The sequence below is a fragment of the Python bivittatus genome, unplaced genomic scaffold (genome assembly GCF_059951505.1).
Source record: "Python bivittatus isolate LINGU-HERP-01145 unplaced genomic scaffold, Pbiv_v1 ctg000330_np1212, whole genome shotgun sequence".
Taxonomy (NCBI): Eukaryota; Metazoa; Chordata; class Lepidosauria; order Squamata; family Pythonidae; genus Python; species Python bivittatus.
In genome coordinates this window covers 35,459,062-35,483,766 of record NW_028277058.1, presented here as the reverse complement: position 1 = coordinate 35,483,766, position 24,705 = coordinate 35,459,062, and the positions used below count along the sequence as shown (strand labels likewise).

General features: G+C 37.0%; 1 protein-coding gene across 1 annotated transcript in view; it reads left to right on the top strand.

Annotated features, from left to right (window-relative positions):
• The window catches only part of EP300 (EP300 lysine acetyltransferase), a 74,510-nt gene that overhangs the window by 35,283 nt on the left and 14,522 nt on the right, over positions 1-24,705 (top strand). The window contains exons 4-20 of the mRNA XM_088141010.1: positions 1,652-1,907; positions 2,537-2,650; positions 3,589-3,825; positions 4,344-4,437; positions 5,885-6,022; positions 9,661-9,778; positions 10,635-10,806; positions 11,795-11,872; positions 12,774-12,883; positions 13,230-13,385; positions 13,838-14,296; positions 14,743-14,937; positions 15,721-15,877; positions 16,236-16,354; positions 20,176-20,415; positions 21,397-21,485; positions 23,320-23,400. Coding sequence (XP_087997136.1) covers positions 1,652-1,907; positions 2,537-2,650; positions 3,589-3,825; positions 4,344-4,437; positions 5,885-6,022; positions 9,661-9,778; positions 10,635-10,806; positions 11,795-11,872; positions 12,774-12,883; positions 13,230-13,385; positions 13,838-14,296; positions 14,743-14,937; positions 15,721-15,877; positions 16,236-16,354; positions 20,176-20,415; positions 21,397-21,485; positions 23,320-23,400 — 2,813 coding nt within the window. The remainder of the gene's footprint in view (positions 1-1,651; positions 1,908-2,536; positions 2,651-3,588; positions 3,826-4,343; positions 4,438-5,884; positions 6,023-9,660; positions 9,779-10,634; positions 10,807-11,794; positions 11,873-12,773; positions 12,884-13,229; positions 13,386-13,837; positions 14,297-14,742; positions 14,938-15,720; positions 15,878-16,235; positions 16,355-20,175; positions 20,416-21,396; positions 21,486-23,319; positions 23,401-24,705) is intronic.

The following is a 24,705-nucleotide window of genomic DNA, read 5'->3' as shown; positions in this document are numbered from 1 at the left end:
ATTTACCAGACAGGTAGACAAGTCCTTCCCCCAACTGATTACCCACAAATTTGAAGTGATTATTGTCATGACCATGGCTTTTGTTTAGAACATGTCCTCTGGCCATGCATATGTGCACAGACACACATACACAGATAGATACAAGAGCAGGGGTAATCTAGGATTGATCTTGGTGGGAGTGGGCTAGCTTAATTGTCAGGGAAGGAAGCAGAGCTGGGTAGTGTAGAATATATATCTATATTTTTTTCTTTTGTCGTGGGGAGAGATTGTTTAGGGGCATTTTCCTTTCAGGTAAGTAATGTACAGGCCTCAGAGTTTAATATCTGCAGGGCGGGGGGGAATAGGTTGCTTTTACTTCACTAAGTTACCAGTTCAGCTTAGGAGGAAAGGCTACTTGACTTACTTCATTTGCTAAAGTGAAGTCAACATTAGTCTACTTGACTAACCAAATTTGATTCTCAGCTAAAACTTCTTTTAGAATAGCCACAATAATGGAGATGAAGGCAAGACAAAAGCAATAGAATTATATTACATTAAATCATGTAAATACAGTTTACAGGGTTGTTTCATGTGTTGGTATCAGCTCTTTGAGATAAGTCAGGTCAGAAACAGATTCCATAATGATTACTGGAACTCTGTTATTGCGGGTGTAATAACAGAATCTTGAAAGCCTGACAGAGTTTCTTTCTCTCCCCCCATATACCAAAGAGAATCAAGTTGCAGTAATCTTGAGTTTCTTTCTCACCCCTCCTCTCTTTTCACGGCTAAACTGTTGTTTATGTAACTATTTCTGCATTTCTTCTTCAAGCTTTCTCCATTCTTCTCCACAGTTTTTAACAGTTTGCCTCTTTTATCTGGTATGAAAAACTACAATGTGATGGTAATATTTGAAGGATTTGTGTGGAGTGATTTCAAGAGTTGCTGTTGTGTTATGGCCACACTTCACTCTTCTGGTTTATTTTTGTGTACTTCAGACAGTTCAGGATGAACTTACATAGAATTCCCCTCTGTATGTTCTGAACTCAAGGAAAAAAATTGTCATTATTTCTTACTAATCTGTGCTTAAGGGAGACTGGATATCCTTAAGACTGGTAGTAAAAGTTGCATAAAAATGATACAGGCTAGCACTGAACTTGATACTTCCTATAATCAGCTGTATGTGTGATATCTCAGTAAAGCTTTTAAGCTGAAAGGACCCACTTTCTTTTAGCCATTCTCAGTGATGCTACAATTTGGTATATGACAGTGATAAAGGCCCAGGTATTTACATCTGCTATCCTTTATGTATTATTTAAGTTACTCCATATGAAGAGATGGTACATTTCTATGTTGGTTATCAAAGATTGCAACTAATTCTAATAATGAGACTATACTGGTAATGAAATCATTTCACATGAGATACTGTTTTATGTGGATGATTATTTATTTGGGATTATGAGCTTTATCTAAGGGATTATATGTAGTAGGGAATTCAAGACAGAGTAGCAGTTCTCTTTTTGTAGAACCAACTTCCCAGGAAAGTTAATTTGGCTCTAGTTTGCATTTAAAGTAATAGTTACTGTTGCTCCAAGCTAAGTCTCAGGAAGAGACTTAAAAAATCACTTTTCTAATTTTTGCTGAATTCAAGGAATGCTTTGTCTCCTTCTGATAGTGTCAACAGCAGCAGACTCCTCCAGTTCAGCAGGCTACAATGGTATCAACTGCTATGGGATCAGGAGCACCTACAGCAGACCCAGAAAAACGCAAGCTCATACAGCAGCAGCTTGTTCTCCTCTTGCATGCTCACAAATGTCAGCGGAGGGAGCAAGCAAATGGTGAAGTACGACAGTGTAACCTCCCTCACTGTCGAACCATGAAGAATGTCCTCAACCACATGACACATTGCCAGGCTGGAAAATCCTGTCAGGGTAAGTAGAACTTTTGATTGCCTATATACTTGTATGTACAGTAGAGATTGGCAGAAAGTAGATCTGGATCTAATGTTAGTACTCTGAATGATTTGTTGGAAGTCAGCAAGGATTTATGTCAAACTTCCAAGTTATTTAACATGGGCAACAATAAAACTACTCCTCTTTGCTCAGGCTATATTATATTGCTGAAATTAAGAATGGTTTGCAGTTCCGATACTTAATAGAACTACAAATTTGGGATCAGAACTATAAATGCACTGAAAATTTAGCAAGCATCCTGGCTTCCACTGTGCAAGGAAAAAAGGTGGTCCAGGTGATTTATTACAATACGTGCAAAAACTATAACCTGTACTTTGCTGAAATGAATCCACGTGCAAAAACTATAACCTGTACTTTGCTGAAATGAATCCACAAGATATTTCGTCATTAGTAATTTAGTGATCGCAACAGAAGTAGACTGGAAAGTTCTAGAAGCCTGCACAATGTTTTAAAAGTTTAAACTATATATTGTACAACTGCTTAATTGTACAATATATAGGAATCAACAGCAGATTTCAGTTTGTATAGATAGCTCAAGAAATGTTCAAGTTGTGCGAGTTACAAAATAATTTTTTACTGTCTTTTAGTGGCTCATTGTGCATCTTCACGACAAATCATATCTCACTGGAAGAATTGTACCCGGCATGATTGTCCTGTGTGTCTTCCTCTCAAGAATGCTGGGGACAAAAGAAATCAACAATGTAAGCAATCCCTTTTCCCCCTTTATATTTTCTGTTATGATATTGTTGTTGGGCTATTAACAAAATCAGTGTCGTATACTATTGTATACTGTAATTTCATAGTTTTTTCCAGTGCTATGGAAGGTTAGAGGCCTGAGACTGACAACCTTTTATAGGACAAGCAGTGTGCCAAAGATGTATTTACTTGATTGGTTTAATTTATTTGCTGTCTCCTAAGACACAGCACTTAATGTAGTAAAGATGTCTGCTGATCTGTGAGCTTTCCTCCTACACTTTCATCCATTCATTGCAGTCTTTGCTATTCTGCATTTACGGTAGGTTATAACATATAGAAAAGTCCGTGAAAGCTTTCAGAACAAAAATCACTTAAATTGAGTTGCTCAGTTACAATGACAGTGGTTTAGTCTTTACTTGGCTAGGAACAATCAGTATTCCAGACGATGTTAGGTCATGTTAAGAAAGTAAGATATTTAGCTTCTCAATGCCTGCAGGTGTTACATTTTAGTAAATCAGTATTTCTCCATTGATGAAAGGTCCACACCATGCTTTCCCTATAGTTGTGCTTTTATTTTTCTATTTTCCCTTGCCTTCTCCTCTCCTCTACATAACTCTTGATCAAGCTGAAAAGTTGGCAAAAGATGACAAGGACAAATTGAGTATGTAATAATAATTTTAAAATACTAAGAACACAAGATGTTTATAAAATGAGCCACAAAATTGTTTTATGAAAACTTAATTAGGGGGAGTTTAACACTTAGACATTAATGTTGAGTTGAATGGGCTCCATTTTTGCTTCAAAAATAACAATCTTGGGGGGGGGAGACTTTAACAGCTACAAGGTCTGTTGTTTCCCCCTTTCGTTGCTATTTTGGAGGCCATTGCTGTGCCATCGTTTCACTTTAATCACTTCTCCATCTTTGTGTTTTCATTGCTTCTAGCATTATTAGGTGGTGCTGCAGTAGGAATTGGAAATTCTGGTTCTGTGGGAGTGGGGCAGCAGACAACACCCAACATAAATGCTACTAACCAGATTGACCCCAGCTCTATTGAGAGGGCTTATGCAGCTCTGGGGCTGACATATCAAGGGAATCAGATGCCGACGCAGACGCAGGCTCAAGTGAAAAGTCAGCAGCAAGGACAGTCACCACAGGGACTTCGCCCCATGAATCCCACAAGTAAGTTCCTGGAAGACAGAATATTTGTCTTATACCCAATAGCAGGTTTGTGAATTACCATTATATATACTTAGCACTGTCTTCATCTCATAGATGAGCATTTCCCTCTGAAGTGCCAAAATAAATTTAAGGCAACAAATTATTACAAAACATTTTAAAAAATGTTAAATTTGATGCCTTTTCTTTTTAACTTAATTATTGTTACATATTCATTTTGGGAGTGTGGCCGTAGTTTTTGTTTGATGTGCCTGAGGACTCTCAGCAATTTACTAGGTCTCCCTTGAGAATCCTACTGTATTTATTCATGATGGGAAATTTCTCTAGTAATGCTAATAATTCTGATGTAAACATTGCAAACTTTGAAATGTTTAAGCCATAAAAGATAGGAATGGGATGGATTCTTACATTGTATGTGTATAATGCATACTATAATGAACATTAAGGCTTTGCTTTTTGTAAAACAGCATAGTAAAGATTTAATGGTGGGGTTTGGGTTTGGTTTTGTTTTTCCTGTGTAGATGCTAATCCTATGGGAGTGAACGGAGGTGTTGGAGTTCAAGCCCAGAATCTGCTTCCAGATTCAATGTTGCATTCAGCTATGAATTCTCAAAAGTAAGAATACTTTCATTTAACAAGTAACCTATAAAATTAACACAGACAGGCAGTTTTCTGTAGTTGAAAGAAGATCTTCATGTAACTTAGCACCAAAGAGACTTTACGGATTGATTCCAGCATCTTAACCTGGGCTTGGAAATGCATTGAGTAGTGCTGCTCATCCACAACTTTATCAAATGATCTAACTATTTAAAAACCACTGGGAACTGCATTTTACACCAGCTGAATTTTCCATTACTGCATTATCCCATGTAGTAGTAATTCAGACTGGATATTACTACTGCTGGGATTGGAGGCAAAATTTACCTTTTCCTGGTAAAGCTACAGCTGATATACATTCTAAACTGGTTAAGTGACTCTGGGTGGCGTACAACAATTAAATAAAACAATAAATATATAAAAACAATCATTAAAAATATAAAATAGTCGTTATTAAAGTTCAATACCTCCATCTTGTCAGGATTAAATCTGCATGTTATCCTTAAGGAAAGGGGACAGAGTTAAATCTTGTAGTCCCTCAAATATTGAAATCTCCTGGCTTTGGACTTTCTCATGTTTGAAGGCTATAATCACATCTAGAAATTCTAGGAAATTCCATTTTCTAAGAAAAATTAAGAAAATTTTTCTAAGGAACATTAGGAATCCTTCTCAATAAAAATAATGTTTGTACAGGGTATTGAAAATATTTTGACCATAGTCATTAGAGGGGTCAGAGCATTGGATGTAAAAGTAGATACAATTGAGCAAAGTGAAGTAGATATCTCTGATAGAGGTTAATGTAAAGTATCAATAAATATTTATACTTATTTTTCTTCATTTTTCTCTAATATACTTAGTAATCTGTTGCATTTTAAGACAGACAGAAATAAAATTTCATTTTACTCTGTCAATCTTGTGAATAACTGAACATGAGTTTATTCCAACATAATTGGTTTAAATCAAGACAATATAAATCACTAATAAAAAGACAATTTACAAATTGATTATAATCAAGTGTCCTATTTGAAAATGTGTACATTTTCTAAACAAACATGCATTTAGAGCTACAGCATTAGCAACATAAGAGTTTTAGTGACTGTGATGACTTGCTGGATTTTTATTCCCAGTATCAAACCCATAACATAAGTTCTTAAATGCTTCCTTATGTCACAAAATTAAACTTTCAGAGGTGTATAAGAGAATTATGAGTTCTTTTTCTAATTTTTGTTTGCACCTCATTTAATCTTGATAATTTTTTTACAAGAGATATTTACGCTTATGTTTTTTAAAAATAAAAATCATTTTGGGAAAAACACAAATGTCTGTTTAGGATGCCATAACACACCTGATTATGCCAGAGCAGGAAACCTATCATAAGAGGGCTATAAACTATCTTGTTTTCTATAGAGAGAGTATCACTGAACTATGTTTTAAGGTGCCTCATAAGATTCCACTTCATTTTCAGTCCCATGATGAATGAAAATGCGAATGTTGCTAGTCTGGGGACCATGCCAACAGCAACACATCCTTCTGGCATTGGAATTCGAAAACCATGGCATGAAGATATTACTCAGGATCTCAGAAACCACCTTGTTCATAAACTGTATGTACTTACTGATAAAATGTTCAGACTTCTAAACAAATAAGTCTTATAAATAAGAGAATTGACATAATGGTGAACATGAACAATGCTTTCTCGTAATGTGTGATGGATAGCTATTGATATTTTTTACTTATATAACTGTTGAAATTGTCTGCAGGATGCGGAACCAGAGATAGGGCAAAAATCAAGAGTTCAAGCCATGCATTTCTAATGAAAGGACAAATCGATCTTATGCCCGAACAGTATAAGAATTACTTATAATTTGCTGCTTTGCTATCTGGACCCTATCACGTGGGAATAACCTCTATGAAAAGGAGTCAACCAATGCCAGAAAGTGTGACCCATATCTGGAAATGCATTTCTTCCATGTTGCCTTGAACTAATTTTACTCTGTTGTCATTAGAAATTAATTTCAATGAGTTGCCACACCTTGGCCCTTCAGCAAGACACATCTACATTATTTCCAGGGCTAAAATGTGTGTTGGTGCACAGCAACATTGTATAGTTGAAAAATGAGCACAGTAGCTTGTCCAGATGGATTATGTTATATGCATGCATACCCATCATGCTGTTTCCTTTCAATATAAGCAGTGTTATGCAAAGCACAGAAAAAGAGTAAGAAGTTAACTAAATAAATGGCAGAAGGTGATAGAAAAGGAATTCTAACTAAAACCATTTTAAATTAAAACCATTCACTATACCTCTCCATGATTTTCTTTCTTTGCATGCCATCCTTGCTTTCACCATATCAATACACCATCCATTGCTTTTGTTTTTTAAACTTTCCACCTGTCTCTTTTTGAGACCTTATCAACTTCAACCAACTACAGTTGGCCCTATGCCATAAGCTGCTTGAGAGGTGATGTGAGGTTGGATCCATGCTGTAGTATCTGCTTCGTTGAGGAAGGGCATAGTTTCAGACATCACTGGACTCAACAGTTCTGGACAATTTTTGTCCAGTCTCCATGGTATACCCTAACACGCTGTTTTGTGAGCTGCACTGGTTTACAGTAAGAGTCTGGATGCAATTCAAGGCACCGGTTATTACCTCTAAAGCCCTTTATGGCATAGGGCCTGGTTATCTGCGGGACTATCTGTGTTCCATAATTTCTACCTATCCTGTATGATCAGGCAGAGTCAGCATGCTTCAAGTCCCATCCATTAGACAGCGTTATCTGATAGGACCTAAGAAACATGCCTTTCTATCACTGTGCCTGTCATTTGGAACAGCCCTTCAGAGATTATTCAGAGGAGCTCTTAAAACCTGACTCTTCCCCCAGGCCTTGGGCTACAGTGTGTGTAGGACTGTTGTGTATTATATGGCTCTTTTTAGAGCTACGGGGAAGGTGTTTTGTTTTATGGATGCCTGTTCCTTGGTTTGTATTTTTGAATTATTTTAAAATTGTATGCTGCCCAGAGCGGCAGTAGAGTTGAGTGGCCTTATGAAATTGATTTTAAAAATCCTTCCATTCCACAGGATCAGACAATTTTTATTTGGCTATAGTACATTCTTCCCCTTTCTCCTAGTCTACCATACACCACAGTTGTCACCTTTTGGGCCATGGATACAGACCCCCAGATAGTAATTGTATTTTAAGTGTCTGTTGACTGAAATAAAATACATTGACAAAAAAGCTATTATAATTTCAGTAATCATGAGTAATGTGTTTATCATTTTATTTTTCAACCAGAACATCTATAAACAGTTAAAAAACCAATATTACAATATTTGCAAGTATTTATTCAGTGTATAGAAGATTATTTTCCTTTTCAGAAGAAATTCTCTGGCAACCCACAAAAACCCAAATAGTGGGAACAACATCTCCCTCTTTCCATTTATCCCCACCCACCTAATCCCCCACATTTGTTTTAAAAAGGATAAGTAAAAGAAGCTAAAAACAAACCATCAATCCATCCATCCATCTATACACACATGCATGCATGCATGCATGCATGCATACATACATACATACATACATACATACAATGAGAAATCCAGTCCCCTACATATTCTTATGTTTTGTTCAGGTGAGAAAACCATTCCTCCATGCTTACAGAATTACCACACCTTCCCTGTTTTGCTGCTGGAAGGGTAGTGGGCAGGATGAAGACAGGATTTAGGATCCTGTAGGGTCTAATGGATCTACATGGATGTGTGTAAAGTGGCAGCTACATACAAGGCATGGGTGTATCATGTGGCAAGAAAAAAGTGTCTCTCCTCATTAGAGAAAATGGCAAAAAAGAAAAGTTTAGTATGGTTCCATTGGATTGGAGTGAACCAGGAAAGGCACTTCGTTCTGCCTACCCATCTTTTGTTCTGCAAATTAGTTGGGAAGCCAAAGTTGCTCAGTTTTGTGGCTAAGTATGAAAATCAAATAATGGTCTTAAGTTACAAGAATGCAGATTCCAGTTTAGTGTTAGGATATTTAAAACAGTTAAGGGAAGTAGTGAGTTTACTTTCACTATATGTTTGTGAGGAGAGGTTGGAAAGCCATATGTTGGCAATGCTTTAATTTGGATCCCTGCATTGACCAGGGAGGTAGATTTGATGGTAGAAAACAATCAAGCAAAGAAACGTATACAGAACAGCTTTCAAAGTATCAACACAAGCTGGTTAAAGAGATGGGTTGCTGTAATGATTAAAAGAAAGGTGCTTTGTCCATACTTCTGCACATTGTCAGTCATCTCTTTCAAAGGGTTTCCATGGCTCTAATTGTTAAAATCCTTTGGGCCTAGACTTTGGCATCTGTGATCTGCTGGCTCTTGTGGTAAACCACTGAAAGAGTCAGCTATAATTTTCTACCATAGCTACAATATGAAAGCTACCAAGTAATTCCACAAACCCAAGGAATCCAGTACTTTCTGTTGATCTGATAGAGCTGTAAAAACGTTGCATTGACTGCAGCAGTCATCATGATCTTTTGTGCCTGGCTATATTCTGTGTTGTATTGAACTACAATTCCTGTTGCTTCCAGGTAGCATGGACAGTGAAAGCTTTGGTCTGACACATTTGGCGGGGTCCTGAATTAGGGAAGGTTGTTCTGCTAGATACGCTTTATTTCCATATTCCAAGCTTTTGTGCTGCTGTGATTGGGCATCACAATTTTGTATGAAACCTAAATAAGGTTGGGTTTACAAGTTTTCAGTAAGTTTAGTTGGGTAGATGGGGCTTTAGTTGTTCTATTTTTTAACTGTTTGGGGGCCAACATACTTGGAGAGTTCGTATATGGTTCTGACCTATAGCAGCATTGATAAGAATATAGTAAGAAAGATAAAATACTTGTTGGCTAGATAAATCCCTGCTCATTCCTATTTTGATATAGCTAAGTTAAAATTACTTGGGTTGCTCCTCTAACAACTCAAGTTTCTTGACACTGGTATTTTTGTTTATGATAGTAAAGCTTTCTGGACACCTAAATATACTGGGACGTGTTGGGGATTGTTTTGATTTATTAGCCAATCAACTGCTTTTTATTCCTAAAGGAAATATGAATACCACATTAAATTTAAAGTGGAGCATGGCATTATTATGTAATATGAAGCTACAAAATTTGTTTTTTGCTTATTTATGAAATAGTAGGCATTAGCTATTTGAGTTTAGGGTCCAGATTTAACATTTTTTCCTTATATTCCTCTAGAGTACAAGCCATATTTCCAACTCCTGACCCTGCAGCACTGAAAGATAGGCGTATGGCAAATCTTGTCTCCTATGCTCGGAAAGTTGAAGGGGACATGTATGAATCTGCAAATAGCAGGGTATGCTATTACCTTTTTCTGGAGTCATACATCTTACTTATTTCTAAATAGTTGATCCCTGTATTTTTCTATGCATATACTGCTAAAATATGTTATTTTTATCATTATGAGATGTGTATAAAACAAATAATATTAAGAGAATACTTCAGTAATGCCAGTGAATCATTATGTATAAATAGTTGGTTACAAAGTCAATTACAGTCATTCAAACTCATTTATTGTGTTCAAGGAACAAAACCCACACTAAAGCAATGTAGGCAAATGTAGTTTCCATGGTGCTGTAACATAATTGGATAGGCCTCAACAAGACTCATAGATGAAGAAATTCTACTTATCAAACAACATGTAGACCCTAATGGTGAGGGGTAGTCTTCCATTCATTCCTGTAGTAGGGTATTTAATGCAATTAAATGCTTATTTAGAGGTAATGCTGCAGATTTGTAGAATGAGGATTAAAATCATACAGTATATGATATGTTTTATATGGCCTTGAGGATACATGTAATATCAAGGCACCTCATATTACACTCCAGATGGTACTACAGTTTAGTGTCCTGGTTTGTAATGTAGACTACTGGTGGCAATAGAGGGAAGCTTGATTAGCTAGGAGCCTTGCAGCTTACTATAGTCTAGCTTCCTGGTATTCTTAACTCCCAACCAACCAGTCCAAATAGCTACACTGTTTAGGTTTTTATATGGAGAACATTTATTACAGTGATAGCTGTTTTACTAGTATTGAATAAACATCAAATTTTAAGGAGAAAAATCCTTATTGTACACTTGGAAAGTTAAAATTAGGAAATATGTATCATTAATCTTTATTTAATACACACATCTTTCCCATTACACATTACAGGCAGAGTACTACCACTTATTAGCAGAGAAGATTTATAAAATCCAGAAGGAATTGGAGGAAAAGAGGAGGACTAGATTGCAGAGGCAAAATATGATACCAAATGCCCCAGTCATGCCACCAGCTTCTATGAATCAAGGGCCCATGGGGCAGCCACAGCCTGGGATGACAACAAGTAAGTGTTTAAAATAACTTGTGTAATTAAGATTTGAAACAACTTAATTCTTAGCCAGTGAAGAATGAAAGTGACAGTTGGGATATCTTAGAAATGGGCTGGTGAGCATATTTAGAATTTATAAATGTCATACTTATTCTAACAAAATGGCTACAATGGTATCATGGTAGGAGAGGCCAGTAAGAAAATATCTTATGTCAAATGTCTGAAGTTCCCAGTTACTACCCTCCCATCCTCTTGAGCCTAGCTTTTTTTTTTTCTTTTTCTGAGAAGATGGACATGCTTTTTGCCAAAGTATTGTGCTGCAATATCCAGGAGATATATCTATGGATCCAAAAGCATTTTAGTAAATAAAAATAAAGTTTGAGGCTGGCAGTTTGATTTATAGTGTGCCATCCTATACATTATTAGGAGGAAACTGACGTTCAGTAGATAAGGTCCCACTTAAAACTTAGACCACACAGAGACAACTAGTTTAGTTGTCCCTCACTTATCCTTTTCTTGTTTTCTCTCTTGTTTCCTGTCTGTTGCTCCTACTTGCACTTTCTTATTTATTCAGTCTTGCTTGCTTATTTTTCTCATCTGGTAAGCACTGGGCAGAAATTACACAGACTGATGACTGATCTCTCCTTTCTAAGCCATGATGGCCATGAAGGGAAATCACCAGTAACCAGAAGGGAGGAGGTGTGCCCACAGTAGCCAAAAGCACCCAACAGCCCCTGCTACATCATCAGCATAGTTACCAGAGCACCACAGACTATGCATACAGCAGGGCTTGTGATAGAAGATGAAGAACACCACTTGGATCAGATAAATATCCCCAACCCAAAGATCATACAAAGGCTGCATCATGAGAACATGTATTTAAAGAATGGTTAACCAAGCATCTTCAGAGCACAATTAGAGAGATGTGTGGATTAGCCCTTATAAAGTACTAGGATTTGTGAAAAAGTCTTAATTTAACTTTGGGCTTTTATCTACATTATAGATGGTCCTCTTCCAGACCCAAATATGATTCGCTCCAGTGTGCCAAACCAAATGGTAAATCGCATGCAGACACCACCAGGTGAGAATTTAGAGGGACTTCTCATATTATGTTTTTCCTTCAGTTCTGGAAATTCTTGTATTTCGGTTGTGTTCCCATTCTGCCCTCACACCTTATTACTACTTTGACTGGCTTTCCACATTCATTATTTCAGTTCTAGAACATCTGCTTTTTTTTTTTTTTTTTTTTTTTTTTGCCATTAGCTTTGCTCTATTTTTCAATAGATATGTCATGTACCTTTTTCCTGTTATTGCTTTTTCTTATGTGACATAATCCACTAGCATTACGCTTTCAAGTTTCCTTGTCCTTCAGATGCATGCTTTCTATTCTAGACAGATTAGTTTCCTTTATCTTGAAGGGAGATATACCATGCATTCTTTTCCTTTTTGTCAAGCAATTGTCAACGTTTTCGCAGAATTTTAATTTTTAACCCATCTTTTTCTGATCATTGCATTTTCAGGCCTGCTACTGGAAAGAATATATGGCTTATCTAGGCCAACACTAGTAATTACACATAGGCTCTTGCTTTGTTCTTTTTATCTTTGTTCTTTGTATTTTTTATACTACCCTCTAGCTGTGTTTCAAAATATCTATGCTAAATGGCTTTTCTCTCCAATAGCATAATAAAGCCTTTGCTTCAGTTTAACTTAAAGCTTCATACATATAGCATTTTAAAAATTACTGCTTCTGTGCTCATACTTTATTTCATGTCCTTTTGCACTGTTTCCTCCAGTGTTGTCAAAGCTTTTTCTGAATGATCTTGTTTGTATTTATATGCTCTTGTTTTCTCCTTATTTTCTTACTAGTACTGAGTTGCCACTAACAGCTCTTCCTCTTTTGTACCTTTTTTAAAAAAAATAGGTTTAGCAAATCAGTGTTCTAGTGAACCCTGTAAACTTTTACTTAAACCTAACATTCACAGGAATGAACCAGTTTGGCCCAATAACCATGTCGATGCCATCAGTTGGACCCAGGCAAACTCCTCCCCTTCCACACCCTGGACAGCTAAGTCAGACGGGGAATATAAATCAGGTTGGTTGATTCTTCTGCCTGTTGTTAGTTGTGATTTGCATGCTTTCTGATAAATTAGCTGGTAAAGCTAGTCTTCTGTATTACTTTAAGTGTGATGTTTTGACCATATTTTAATTAGTTCTGTCTTGAACTGGTTTAAGTCATATATGAAGCATTTTTTGGATAATGGTTTTATTGGATAGCTGGTTGAGAATCATAGTCAGTCACATAAATATTACTTACAATTTAGAAGGTTAAAGGGATATTTTAAAACTTATTATCAGGTTTATTGGAATCCTAGCTATTATGAAAAGTAATGGCATGATACAGTATTTCTATTCAATTGATAGTAAATGTTTCCTTACAGATTGGATTTTCCCCACGTATGCAGCAGCAAGGGGTTGGTCAGTCTTCTGGCCAAAGTCAGTTTCTGCCACAGAACCAATTTCCTGCATTGTCCCCTGGAATGAATCCAACTAGCACACCTATGACTCAACCTGGCAATCAGACTCCAGCTTCTCAAGTATGTGTTGAGAAGATCTTTTAATAGCTCTTTCATTATAGACCTGTCTGTAGTTAAGGTAGATAAATGGGATGTACAAAAATGAAACCAGGTTCTTCATATAAATTTGTCAGTGACATTGTCATTATTTTTATTTTTATTTGAAACTTTGTCTTTCTGAATTCTGTTCTGTCTTTTTCCTTTTCATCTTAATTCATTGATAGTACCTTGCTTTTTTGTGAGCTTGGGAAGAGGTAGGCCAGGGTCATGCTCATTTCCCAGAATGGACCATCAGCAAGTCCATTTGCTGTTGCTTCCTCAGCATGTTCTTGTTTTTGTGATAATAGCTGAAGAAGGAACAGGAAGCGTTTAGTCCTTAGAGAGTGAATTTGGACCCAAAATCTCTAAATACAGTATATTCACAAACTGATTTTGTTTTGTTTTGATTTGATTTGATTTGATTTGATTTGCAGGCACAAATGACCAGCTCTTCCTGTCCTGTGACATCTCCAGCAGTGGCTCCTGGCTCTCAAGGGGGTCATATTCATTGTCCCCCCATTCCACAGTCTGCATTGCATCGTAACTCTCCTTCTCCAGTACCAAGTCGTACTCCCACACCTCATCATACACCCCCAGGATTGGTATCCCAACAGCAGCAGCCACCTGCATCACAACAGGCAACAATTGCCTCTGCCCCTGCTGCTGTTTCTCAAATAACATCTTCTGGGCCACAGTCACAAACTATGCACCCATCTCAGAGGCAGACTCCAACACCCCCACAAGCTCAGTTGACTCCACAAGTGCAGCCTCCAGTTTCTGTTACCCCTTCTGCAGAGCAGCAGTTGCCACAGCAACCTCTTTCACAACAGAGCACAACTGCATCTGTACCCACCCCAACAACGACACTGCAACCTCAACATCCTACAACACCTGTAAGAAAACTTTTATTCTTCTAATGCTATTATTTTTCAAAAGTGCAACTTCAAACAAAGCTTTTGACATGCATACAGTATGAATTACTTTGGGGTGTACACTTCATGAAGGAATAGAACATGAATTGTAGATGTTCAAACTTGCACTTTTTTCTCCATAATGGTGTTTTAGTGGAATTTGGTATTATGAAAAATAAATACCATCAGCTTAATTTTAATGACATGTGTTTGGAGATAGTAGACAACTATAAAAAAATGAGCATGCTTCCATGGTGGACAAGTATAAGCAATGTTAAATTTATTGTACAGCATCTCTTTCGTGCTGGTAGAAAGAGTTGCCAGAGCTAACATAATTTACAAGCACAAAAAGAAACAAAAAAATGAATTTGGTAAAGTCATGTGGTTTCACTATTCATCATCTGGTTTTATTGTTTTTTGTTCTCTAGCTTTCACAGCCAGGTGTAAATATTGATGGGCAGGTATCAAACCCACCATCCACCAGCAGTGCAGATGTAAATGTTCAGCAAGCTGCCCCTGAGCAACAACAGCAGCAACAACCTTTACCTGAAATTAAAATGGAGGTTAAAATGGAAGAGGAGGACTCTGAACACACAGATCATCAAATAGATGAAAAACCAGAGGTGACTGAAGGAGGAATAATGGATGATGAAGTTAGGGATATCTGGAAGTCATTAGTTTGGGAAAGGCTGCTCTATCCATTCTACCATTTGGACCAGTTGGCTAATAAATAAAACTAAAATGCTTCATAAACTGGAGGTCTCAGTGGGCAAGTTTTCTTTATTATAGAATCTGTCTTTGTATTTCTTGCCAATGTTAGGTCCTCCAGTATCAACAACAGGGTCATAGGGAGTTATATAGATGTGTTGAAATGAAAACATGCCATCATAAAGAAAAGTGATTTTCTCTCCTTTTAATATAACCTAAATCTGCATTCAAAATATGAATGTCTTGCAAAAAGTACTTTAGTCAAGGAGAACATTTGAAAAATAACAAAAAGATAATGGTGACCAAACTAAATGTAGATTACTTACAGTATTGGGTAGGGCAAGAGGTACACTTCCAGATACTTTGGATTTCAAGTTGCATCAGTCATAGTCAGCATAGCCAGTAGCAGAGTATTGTAATCCAAGGCACATGGGAGGCACAATGCTACACATCCCTAGCCTACAGTAATTCTGTGTACATGTGCTATAAGGCTGCATTTGACTGTAGCCAGGTCTGTCCATGCATCATGGCCTTACATGCAGTTTATGTGTTTTCTATACCCTTTCTTACAAGTTCAGAGGGAACATATTATTTCTATCAATATTGACAGTACAAAAATATCTATACAGAAGAGTAGTCTCCAAGTTGCTATAGATAAAAAAATATACAGAATGTTAAGTATACTATCTGTTTTCCAGATTAAAGTTGAACCCCTAGCAGATGAATGTAAATCTGAACCAATACAACAGGAGGAAAAGAAACCAGAAGTGAAGCAAGAAGTAAAGGAAGAGGAGGAAAGGCCTAGTACTCCAGGTACTCAGTCTTCACCTGCTTCTGGACAGTCAAAGAGAAAAAGTAAGTTGAACTTTTTTTTGCCATCAACATATGGAGGCAAAGTCATTTTCTTCAATTGGGATTTGAATTTATATTGAACATTTTGGTACTAGAAATACTTTTCCAGAATGGAATCTCTCATCTGTTAGAAGAAAGACCTGTGAAATGCAGCTATTCAATATTAGAAAAACTGAATACATTGTATGTATTAACCTTTCAATAAATTATTTTTAATAACCCTATCAAAGTCTAGTTTGATAGATTCTGTCCAGCACTGGACACTGAATAGTGAAACTGCACATGATACATTGCTTAGATGTTAAAACAGGTAATACCTGGTTGGTTTGTTGCCTTTAATCTTCCATAACTTTTTTCAAAGTTTTCAAGCCAGAAGAGTTGAGACAGGCACTTATGCCAACTTTGGAGGCACTGTATCGTCAGGACCCAGAGTCTCTTCCTTTCCGGCAGCCTGTGGATCCTCAGTTACTAGGAATTCCTGTAAGTGCATTTAAAAAAAATTATTTCTGTTAATATGTTACAAGACCTTATATACAGGTAGTCTTTGCTTAATGACCCTAATTGGGACTAGAATCCATCATTAAGCAATGCAGTCATTAGGTGAAACATCACGTGACCACACTGCTTAGCAACAGCAGTTTCGGTAGTCTGCGTTGTGGTCATTAGGCCACAGGTCAGGACCTCACACTTCTCCTGCCCTGCTGCACTCACTTCCATTTGAACTCCCCTCGCCTGTCTGTCTCCCCCCATCTCTGCCCTTTTGGCCACCCTGCACTATGCCATCCCCTGCTGCCTTCATGAGGCAACTGCTGGCCATGCACAGCCTTCCCGAGGCCTTGTGCGGCCAGCAGCTGCCTCACGAAGGGCCAGGCCGGGTCCACCTCATCAGCAGCAGGAGGAAGAAGACAGTGAAGATCAGCTTGGGGTGGTGGAGTGCAGGGCAGCAGGGGCGGCGGAGGGCAGGGCAGCCAAAAGGGCAGAGATGAGGGGGAGATAGGTGGGTGGGGGGAGTTGAACCGCACCCTGCAGTCATAAATGCAGGTAGGCTGTTAAATGCCCAAATTTTTATCATGTGACCATGGGGGGGTGTGCTACAACAGCCATAACTTTGAGGACTGGTCATAAATGCCATTCATTCAGTCGTAAGCCCAAATAGAACATCCAATGCTGGTAGCAAAAAGGAGTTCAGCAACTATTATGATTTTTTTTTCATACACAAGATGCAGGTGAGTGAATTCGTACCATCTGCCATTAAACTATGTGAGAGAAAACCAGCAGTGCAGGCAGTTTTTGGTGTTTCTTGTAACATCTGTATAACACAGTGCTTCATGAGCTGCACTGACTCCCAGTAGGCTTCTGGTGCAATTCACCTATAACCTATGAAACAATGCCATCTTGCTGGAACCAGGAGTTGTGCCTTCTTAGTGGCAGTGCTTGTCCTGTGGAACAGCATCTCCCTCAAAGATTTGGATGGTCCCAACCCTGTTAGCTTCTCACAAGGCATTGAAGACCTGGCTGTTTCTCCAGGCATTTGGGTCAGGTGGTTAGATAGCTCTGCTGTTGTCAATGTTATTGTTTATGCTTGGATGTCTGGGGTTATGTTGTGGGTTTTTTTGTTTTAATACTTGAAAGCCACCCAGAGTCACTTGGGTGAGATGGGCAGTTATATCAATCAATCATTCAGTGGCACAACTTTTCTGTGGTGCATAGCTGTAGGTTCCTTGAATTTGGGCAAAGTAGGTTCCTTAGAGCAATATGTCAGCTAATCATAACTTAAACTTCATTATATCTGTCTTGATCCAGTTGTACACTGTAAATATTTATGTAGATATATATGCATGTATGTGCATGTAGATGTATATGTTTTCTTAAGGATTACGTTCATTGTGTTTGATGGGTTGTAGTAGTTTGTAATAAGGTATTTACTGTTTTTATATTATTTTAGTATTGTAAAACATTCAATTTGGGTAGCCCTTGGTTGTAATAAAGTATAATCTGTCTGTCATAAATTTTCTGTAGGTATTTTGTGGATTATAATTTAGAATAAGTTATGGAAGTCTTCTACAGAGTATGATTGTTGCATTTCAGTTAGTAAAGTGATGATTTGAAATTAGGACTTTGCATTAATTTGTTGGAAGCAAACTGTATTAGTTCCTGAGAAGAGTAGGCACTTCCTTGAGGTTTCAAGTGGGTGGGTTTGCTTGGCTGAGGAATGAAGTATTGATATTTGTTTTATTCAATTTATATTGCCACCCACTTGATAAGTGATTGGGCAGGTAACAAGGGATTAAAAAGATGAAAATACATTCAAGAATGATTGAAAACACAGGCACAGTACCAGAGACAATAACTCACATACTTCATGCTAAGGCAAGCTCGCATAGCATCCTGGCCCAGTGCCAGGGGGAAGAATTGAGTCTTCAAGGACTTTCTAAAGACCAGTAGAGTCAGGACCATCTGTATTTTGGGGGGGGTGATGCTGCTGTTCCCAGAACAGGCGCAACAACAGAGAAGCCATACCTCCTGGGTCCCATAAGGTGACACTACGTAGTAGTTAGGACCTGGAGCATGCCAACCCTGTCTGATCTTGTTTTTTTTCCCCCCTACTTTATTGATCAGTCAGTTAACTATATCAAAGCATGGACATCAGCCACAATAAAATACAATAAAATGAGGTAGAGTGAGATACAATAAAATGAGATAAAATAGACTACAGTGAGATTATAGGTAAGGTAAGACAAAATAAAGATAAAATAGTGTAAGTTAAAACAGAGTGCAGAGATATATAATAAGGTCAGTATTAAAATTCAAAAACTCTATGCTTAGGTGAATTCATCACCTTTGCATGCAACCCCAGTGTGTTCTATAAAACATGTTCTCTGTTGGACCGCCCCGATTATAAACTTAACAGTTCTAGAGACTATATAACGTGTTTGTGCCCTGAAGGAAATAAGATAATCTTTTGTTAGAGTCCCAATATATGGTTTTATCAAGTAGTGTCTATAAGTACTGAAGCCTTGCTGAGCCATATAATTGACAGTTGAATAGGACATGTGCAATGTCTTCTAGTTCTCATGCTCCACAAACACACATTCTCTCAAAATATGGCACTTGGTAGAAACGTCCATATTTAACCATAGAATCTAGCTGCTCGAATCTTGCTCTGGTAAGGGCTATTCTATGGTATTGAGTCAAACCCATTGTCAAATATTTTTCTGTTTGAAAGGATATTTATTTTTGGCCAGCCATTTCAACTACCTGATGTTTGCAAGGGATTGATGTTTGCAGTTTGAATGTTTGAGTATTAACATCCAGGACTCTTTGTTTGAATATTGCCTTGGCCTGATGTCTGGCTGAGAATAGATATTGTGTTGAGAAGCGGAAATGTGAGATGATTTGGGGAAGTTGATTGATCCATGTGGTGGATTGAAGTGTGCCCATCTGTTTCTTCAAGGCATGTTTTTGGTAGTCTGTCAGGTTCCAATGAGAGGGTCCTCCACCAGTAATTAAAGACTGTAATTACTGTTAGAATGTAAATGGAATGGGTGCCTGTTTCTGCTCTTACTGCTGCTGCAGGTGTATTCCTGTCAGTCCCCAAGATAGTTCTTAAACAGCATGCTTGATTTTGTTCGAGTAAGGAGGCCTTTGATGGGCCCCACAGATCTGTGGCATATGTTAGCATTGGTACAATTTTTGCTTTGTGGACCTTTAAAATGGGGTGCAGAGTGCTTGGATGGTTATAACTAAGTAATTTAATTAGTACTTTAGAGCTTGCTGTTGCCTTTATAGAACTTCATTTGAAGTGGTTGGCCCAAGACCCTGTATCCGTAAAAACCACTCCTAAATATGAGAAGGAATCTATTTGATTGCAGGCTCCCCATCCAAGTGCCAATTGTATTTTGAGCTGTCTTTTTCCAAAAACCACCACTTTGGATGTCTGATCTTGTTGAAAGATCAGAGATAATTGGAGACAGTCCCACAAATATTCAGGTCTGTGCCATAGAGGACTTTATGGGTAACCATCAACACCTTGAATTGCATTTTGAAGCCCAGTGGTAATCAGCAGCTTGCATAGTAGTGCTATTATATAGGCATACCAAGGTGCACTCTTAACTACTTGTGCTGCTGTGATCTGGACCAGCTGTAACTTCTGGGTGGACCTCAAGGGCAACTCCATCATGCATAGTGCATTTCAATTGTCCAATGAGAAGTGACTTGTCAGGTTTAAGAGGAAGAAAATGAAGTCCAATATTAGGATTGAAGTTTCAGAAGAATAATTTATTAATGCCTTGTCTTGGCAGGATTACTTTGATATAGTAAAGAACCCCATGGATCTTTCTACTATCAAGAGAAAGCTTGATACGGGACAGTACCAGGAACCATGGCAATATGTGGATGATATTTGGCTTATGTTCAACAATGCCTGGCTTTACAATCGTAAAACATCTAGAGTGTACAAGTACTGTTCCAAGTTGGCAGAGGTTTTTGAGCAGGAAATTGATCCAGTTATGCAGAGCCTTGGCTATTGCTGTGGACGAAAGGTGAGGAAGGAGCTAAGTTAGTAGGTGGGAAAATGTAATAGTTGTTAAGATAATTGAATACCTAGTTCTAAGAATTGTACTTGTCAGTATTGATTGTAAATATAAATATCAAGTGATGTGAACTTGCATTCTGTGATTTTTTTCTGTCTCTTCCCTATAACTCCCCATGATTTTGTGTTAATCCTCTCAAGCCTTTAATCCACAATTTTAAAAAAGTAAATTCAAATGCTTTTGTTCATAATGTTTTAACTTGACTTATAATAATAACTTATATAATTACTGCTTTATAATAATTCAGTCTTATTATGGTTACTGACCAATACTCAAGTTCATACACTCAGTACAGAACACAAAATTCAAGTAAAATTAGGTAACATAATCCTTAATAAGCAAATGAAAGAATATTTTAAAGGAAGCTTAAATTGTGTACAAGAGAGTTGATTTATCTGGAAATGAATTTCCCATCTGTTCTTGGAAATCTCGGGACTTCTGGATTTCTAGAAACCTAGATTTCTAGATAAGAAAATACATGGATCTCTGTCTAATCAAATGTAGAAGTTGGAGATCCTGGGAATTAAGTGTGATCCATCTTCATCAAGTTTGTACTGATGCCATAAACCGTTTCTGAATGTAGGCAATATTAGTTTTGATCCACCAGAACAGAATCTCTCAGTAAATATTCTTTGCATCAACCACGAGTTAAATATGCACAAATACTTAAAATTATAATATTTTTCATAATCTCTGTACTATGCATCCACTGAAGATTTACGAGCTTGCGCAGAGCATCATGAAAACTCTTCCAAAGCACTTTGGTTGAAGTAGTTTGGTGCAAAAAGATGCCCTCCCCTTATATTTTTTCCACTGGATGTAGACTGTGTCTTCCCACTTGACTAATTTCAGTCTGTAATACAGTATTTATATTTTAAGTTCTTATGAGTTTCACATGTTTGTAAGCAACCTGTCCCCCTTTCTTTACAGTTGGAATTTTCACCACAGACTTTATGTTGTTATGGCAAACAATTATGCACAATTCCACGAGATGCTACATATTACAGTTACCAAAACAGGTAAGAAAGTAGTAGTGCATCTGCTCATTGTTTTTTTGCTTTCAGTATTTTTTCAAGAGAGAAAATATTTTTCTCTGTTTAAATCCATGTTGTCACATTAACAGCAGTAATAACTAAACTGTGGTTTAAAAACCAAATTGAAAGTAGAATGCTTACTGTGTCACAGTTGAGATCTCATAACTATTAAGATAATTAAAACATAACTAATGCTAAGTACTGTTGCTTAACAACTGGATTAGTTCAAGGTCCACCTGATTTGGGGTTCCAGCAACCAGCAGATGTTCTGTACTCTACTGATGCACCTTCAGTAATGTGTGCGTGTGTGTATGTGTGCGTGTGTCTATATATATATTACTGTTGTGATGATTTACTCTTTTCGGAAATGCAAGAGGTGAAGGTTGTTGCCAGTGTTTTTAAAGACTTCCTTTAAACAGAAGGATTATTACTTGTTTTGGGCTCCTCAAACATCTGATAAGCCTCTTGGTGGGGTTAGATACTTTTGGCAGGAAGCTGAAGAATTTTTGTTTCAAACACAAAAAATATTTATAACACAAAAATATGTATTTTTGTAGCTATATACCTTCAATTGATAGGACAGTTTTATCACCTGAAGGTGATTTTTTTTCTTTTAATCTGCAATCTTTTATGCCACATTCAGACTATTACTTGTAATGGAGAGTTGCTGTTCAAAGTCAAAATCTTTTTAGTAAATGGCATTTAGTGTTCTAATTTTCTGAATGTCCAAACTGATGATATACTAGTATCAGTGTATATGATTAACTTTTATTACATGCTAGAAAAAAAGGAAGAGTGGGGGAGTGACTTGTATGATCCATTCCTTAGCAATTACAGATCTGACAGTGTTGTTTCTGTTTTGCTTTAAAATATTGTAACAATTTTGGGGGTTTTGTGTTGTTGTTTTGGTTTTGGTTTTGGTTTTCCTTGTGTTTGTGCGCACTTCCTGATAGACAGATGGCAGTTTCTATAAACTCTTGAAAGTAGAAAACATCAAATCCAAATCAGATGAAGATGGAATCCTCTTAATGCAACAGCTATTCCATACATCCAAATTTATGGACTTCACCTGTTAAGAATTTACAGATTTGCAGCTGACTGTTACTGCATCTAACATTTTGACAAATCATGAATAACTGAATAAAAATTATTCAGAGAGCTCCTCTAAAGAGATGTTGCAAACAAATATTTCAGGAACTAAGTATATGCTCCATAAACATTTGAGCATTTGCAAGATAGTTTATTTTCATGCCTATCCAGCTCTTTCATACTAAATGTTCTGTGGAGAAAATTGCTATCTTTATGCAGCTGTCAGAGCAGCAGTTGCACTTACCCTTCTTTTTTCTTCATTTTGATTGGTAATTGAGCATGGGTATACTTAACCGAATACATTTTGTTTGCTATAATTTGCTGCTTGTAATCCCATTTGAGAGATTTAATGCTAATCTGTGCTTTGCCTTGGCTTTCTGCTTTGTGTTGTCCTGTCTTGCTTCTGTGTTTTTTGTTTTTTGTCCTGAAAACCCCATTTCTTTGTTTGTATGTATATTTTTATTTCTCCTTCATGCTTGTCGTTGTCTGCACTTGGCTTTGATTACAAAAAAACAACCCAAAACAAAACAAAAACAAAAAACAAAACCAACCAATATCAAACTCTGGGTCCCATAAATCTTCATCATTGAATGTCCCTGTCGTCGTTGATGACCTGCTCTCTGCTCCCGCCCCCCTCCTTGGCCTGCTGTGAATGGTGACTTCGTTGCTTGGCTTGGGCTGTGTTGTGTGGACGGAACAGTTCACCCAAATATGGCCTTCTTGCCGACAGGTATCATTTCTGTGAGAAGTGCTTCAACGAAATCCAAGGAGAGAGCGTTTCTTTGGGGGATGATCCATCACAACCACAAACGTGAGTAGCTGTGTTCTCTTTAATAGCATTTAACTTTCAAAAGCTGTGATCATGGTACTAGCAACCATATCATGCTATACATTCTATATCTTTTTGAAAAGCCATGCTGCAGTAAAAAATTTTCTTAAGAAGTTAAACCTCCAAGTGATAGACTTCAGAACAAATTCTAATTTTAAAACTTCAGGTCAGGTTTGGTGCAATAATAAGACTGTCAAGATTTTTTTTCATTCAGTATATATAGAGAGAATACTAGAGTGCATAAAGGTCTAATACTAAGGGTTTTTTAGCAATCTGTAACTGAAAAATGATTTTGCTGTGCAAAAAGGGGTCATGTTAAAGCAAAAAGTTCAAAGGAAAATTTAGATCTGGAATAATTGTCTAATTATATTTTGTTTAACTTGTCTTGTTAAATCCTTTTAATAGATACTGAATGAATAAAATTCAAAGTTCTATTTCTGTACAATACAAGCTACAATATAGAGATATAAAGTTTTGTAGCCTGGTAACATGCATATGAAAGTTGCTGGAGAAATTCTACAAGTTCTAAAAGTGGGGGCATCATTCTTACAGTTTCTTTAAAGTGATATATTTCTACTTGTTTTCTCCTCAGCAGCTTGCCACTAATTTCAGCTAATTCACTAATTCTAGAAATAAGTTTTATGGTGGAGTTCTCGTGTTTTCATTTTGTTCAATAGCAGAATGAAGCGTGTTGTAATAAATTTCTCAGTTACTGAGCATAATGTTCTGCAAAGTAGTAGTGTCAATACTTCTCATGAACTATGAATTTTCCATAGGTGGTGTTCTGAAATAACTCTCTCTTGGCAATATTACATTTATGGAAAACAAAATAAAAATGTAATGCTATATTAAACTTTTAAATTATAACAAATGAATGGTGCTGTAAATTCTTTAATTCTTTTTATTTATTTTACTGTGAGAAAATGAAAACAGCTACAATAAATATTTAGCAAGGTATATGTTTCTGTTCCCACAAACAAATGAATTGTTTCTTTATATAACTTTTCAATTCATAGAAGGTACTAAGCTCTTATCATTGCATTGCCTAAAGGCTATTTTAGTATGTTTTTTAACTAACTATACCAAATTTAGCAGACATAATTGTAAACTAGGTTGAATTCTGAACTGGTAAATATTTCCCAGAAAATGAGTTTGCCAGTGTCAAAAGGTGATAGGGAGCTAACCAGACAATCCTGCTAAGGCAACAATTGCATAATCTGAGCTTTATTACCAGAAAGTCCTGATCTTATAGGAACTTATCTGTTATAAGGATCTCATGCATTAGAA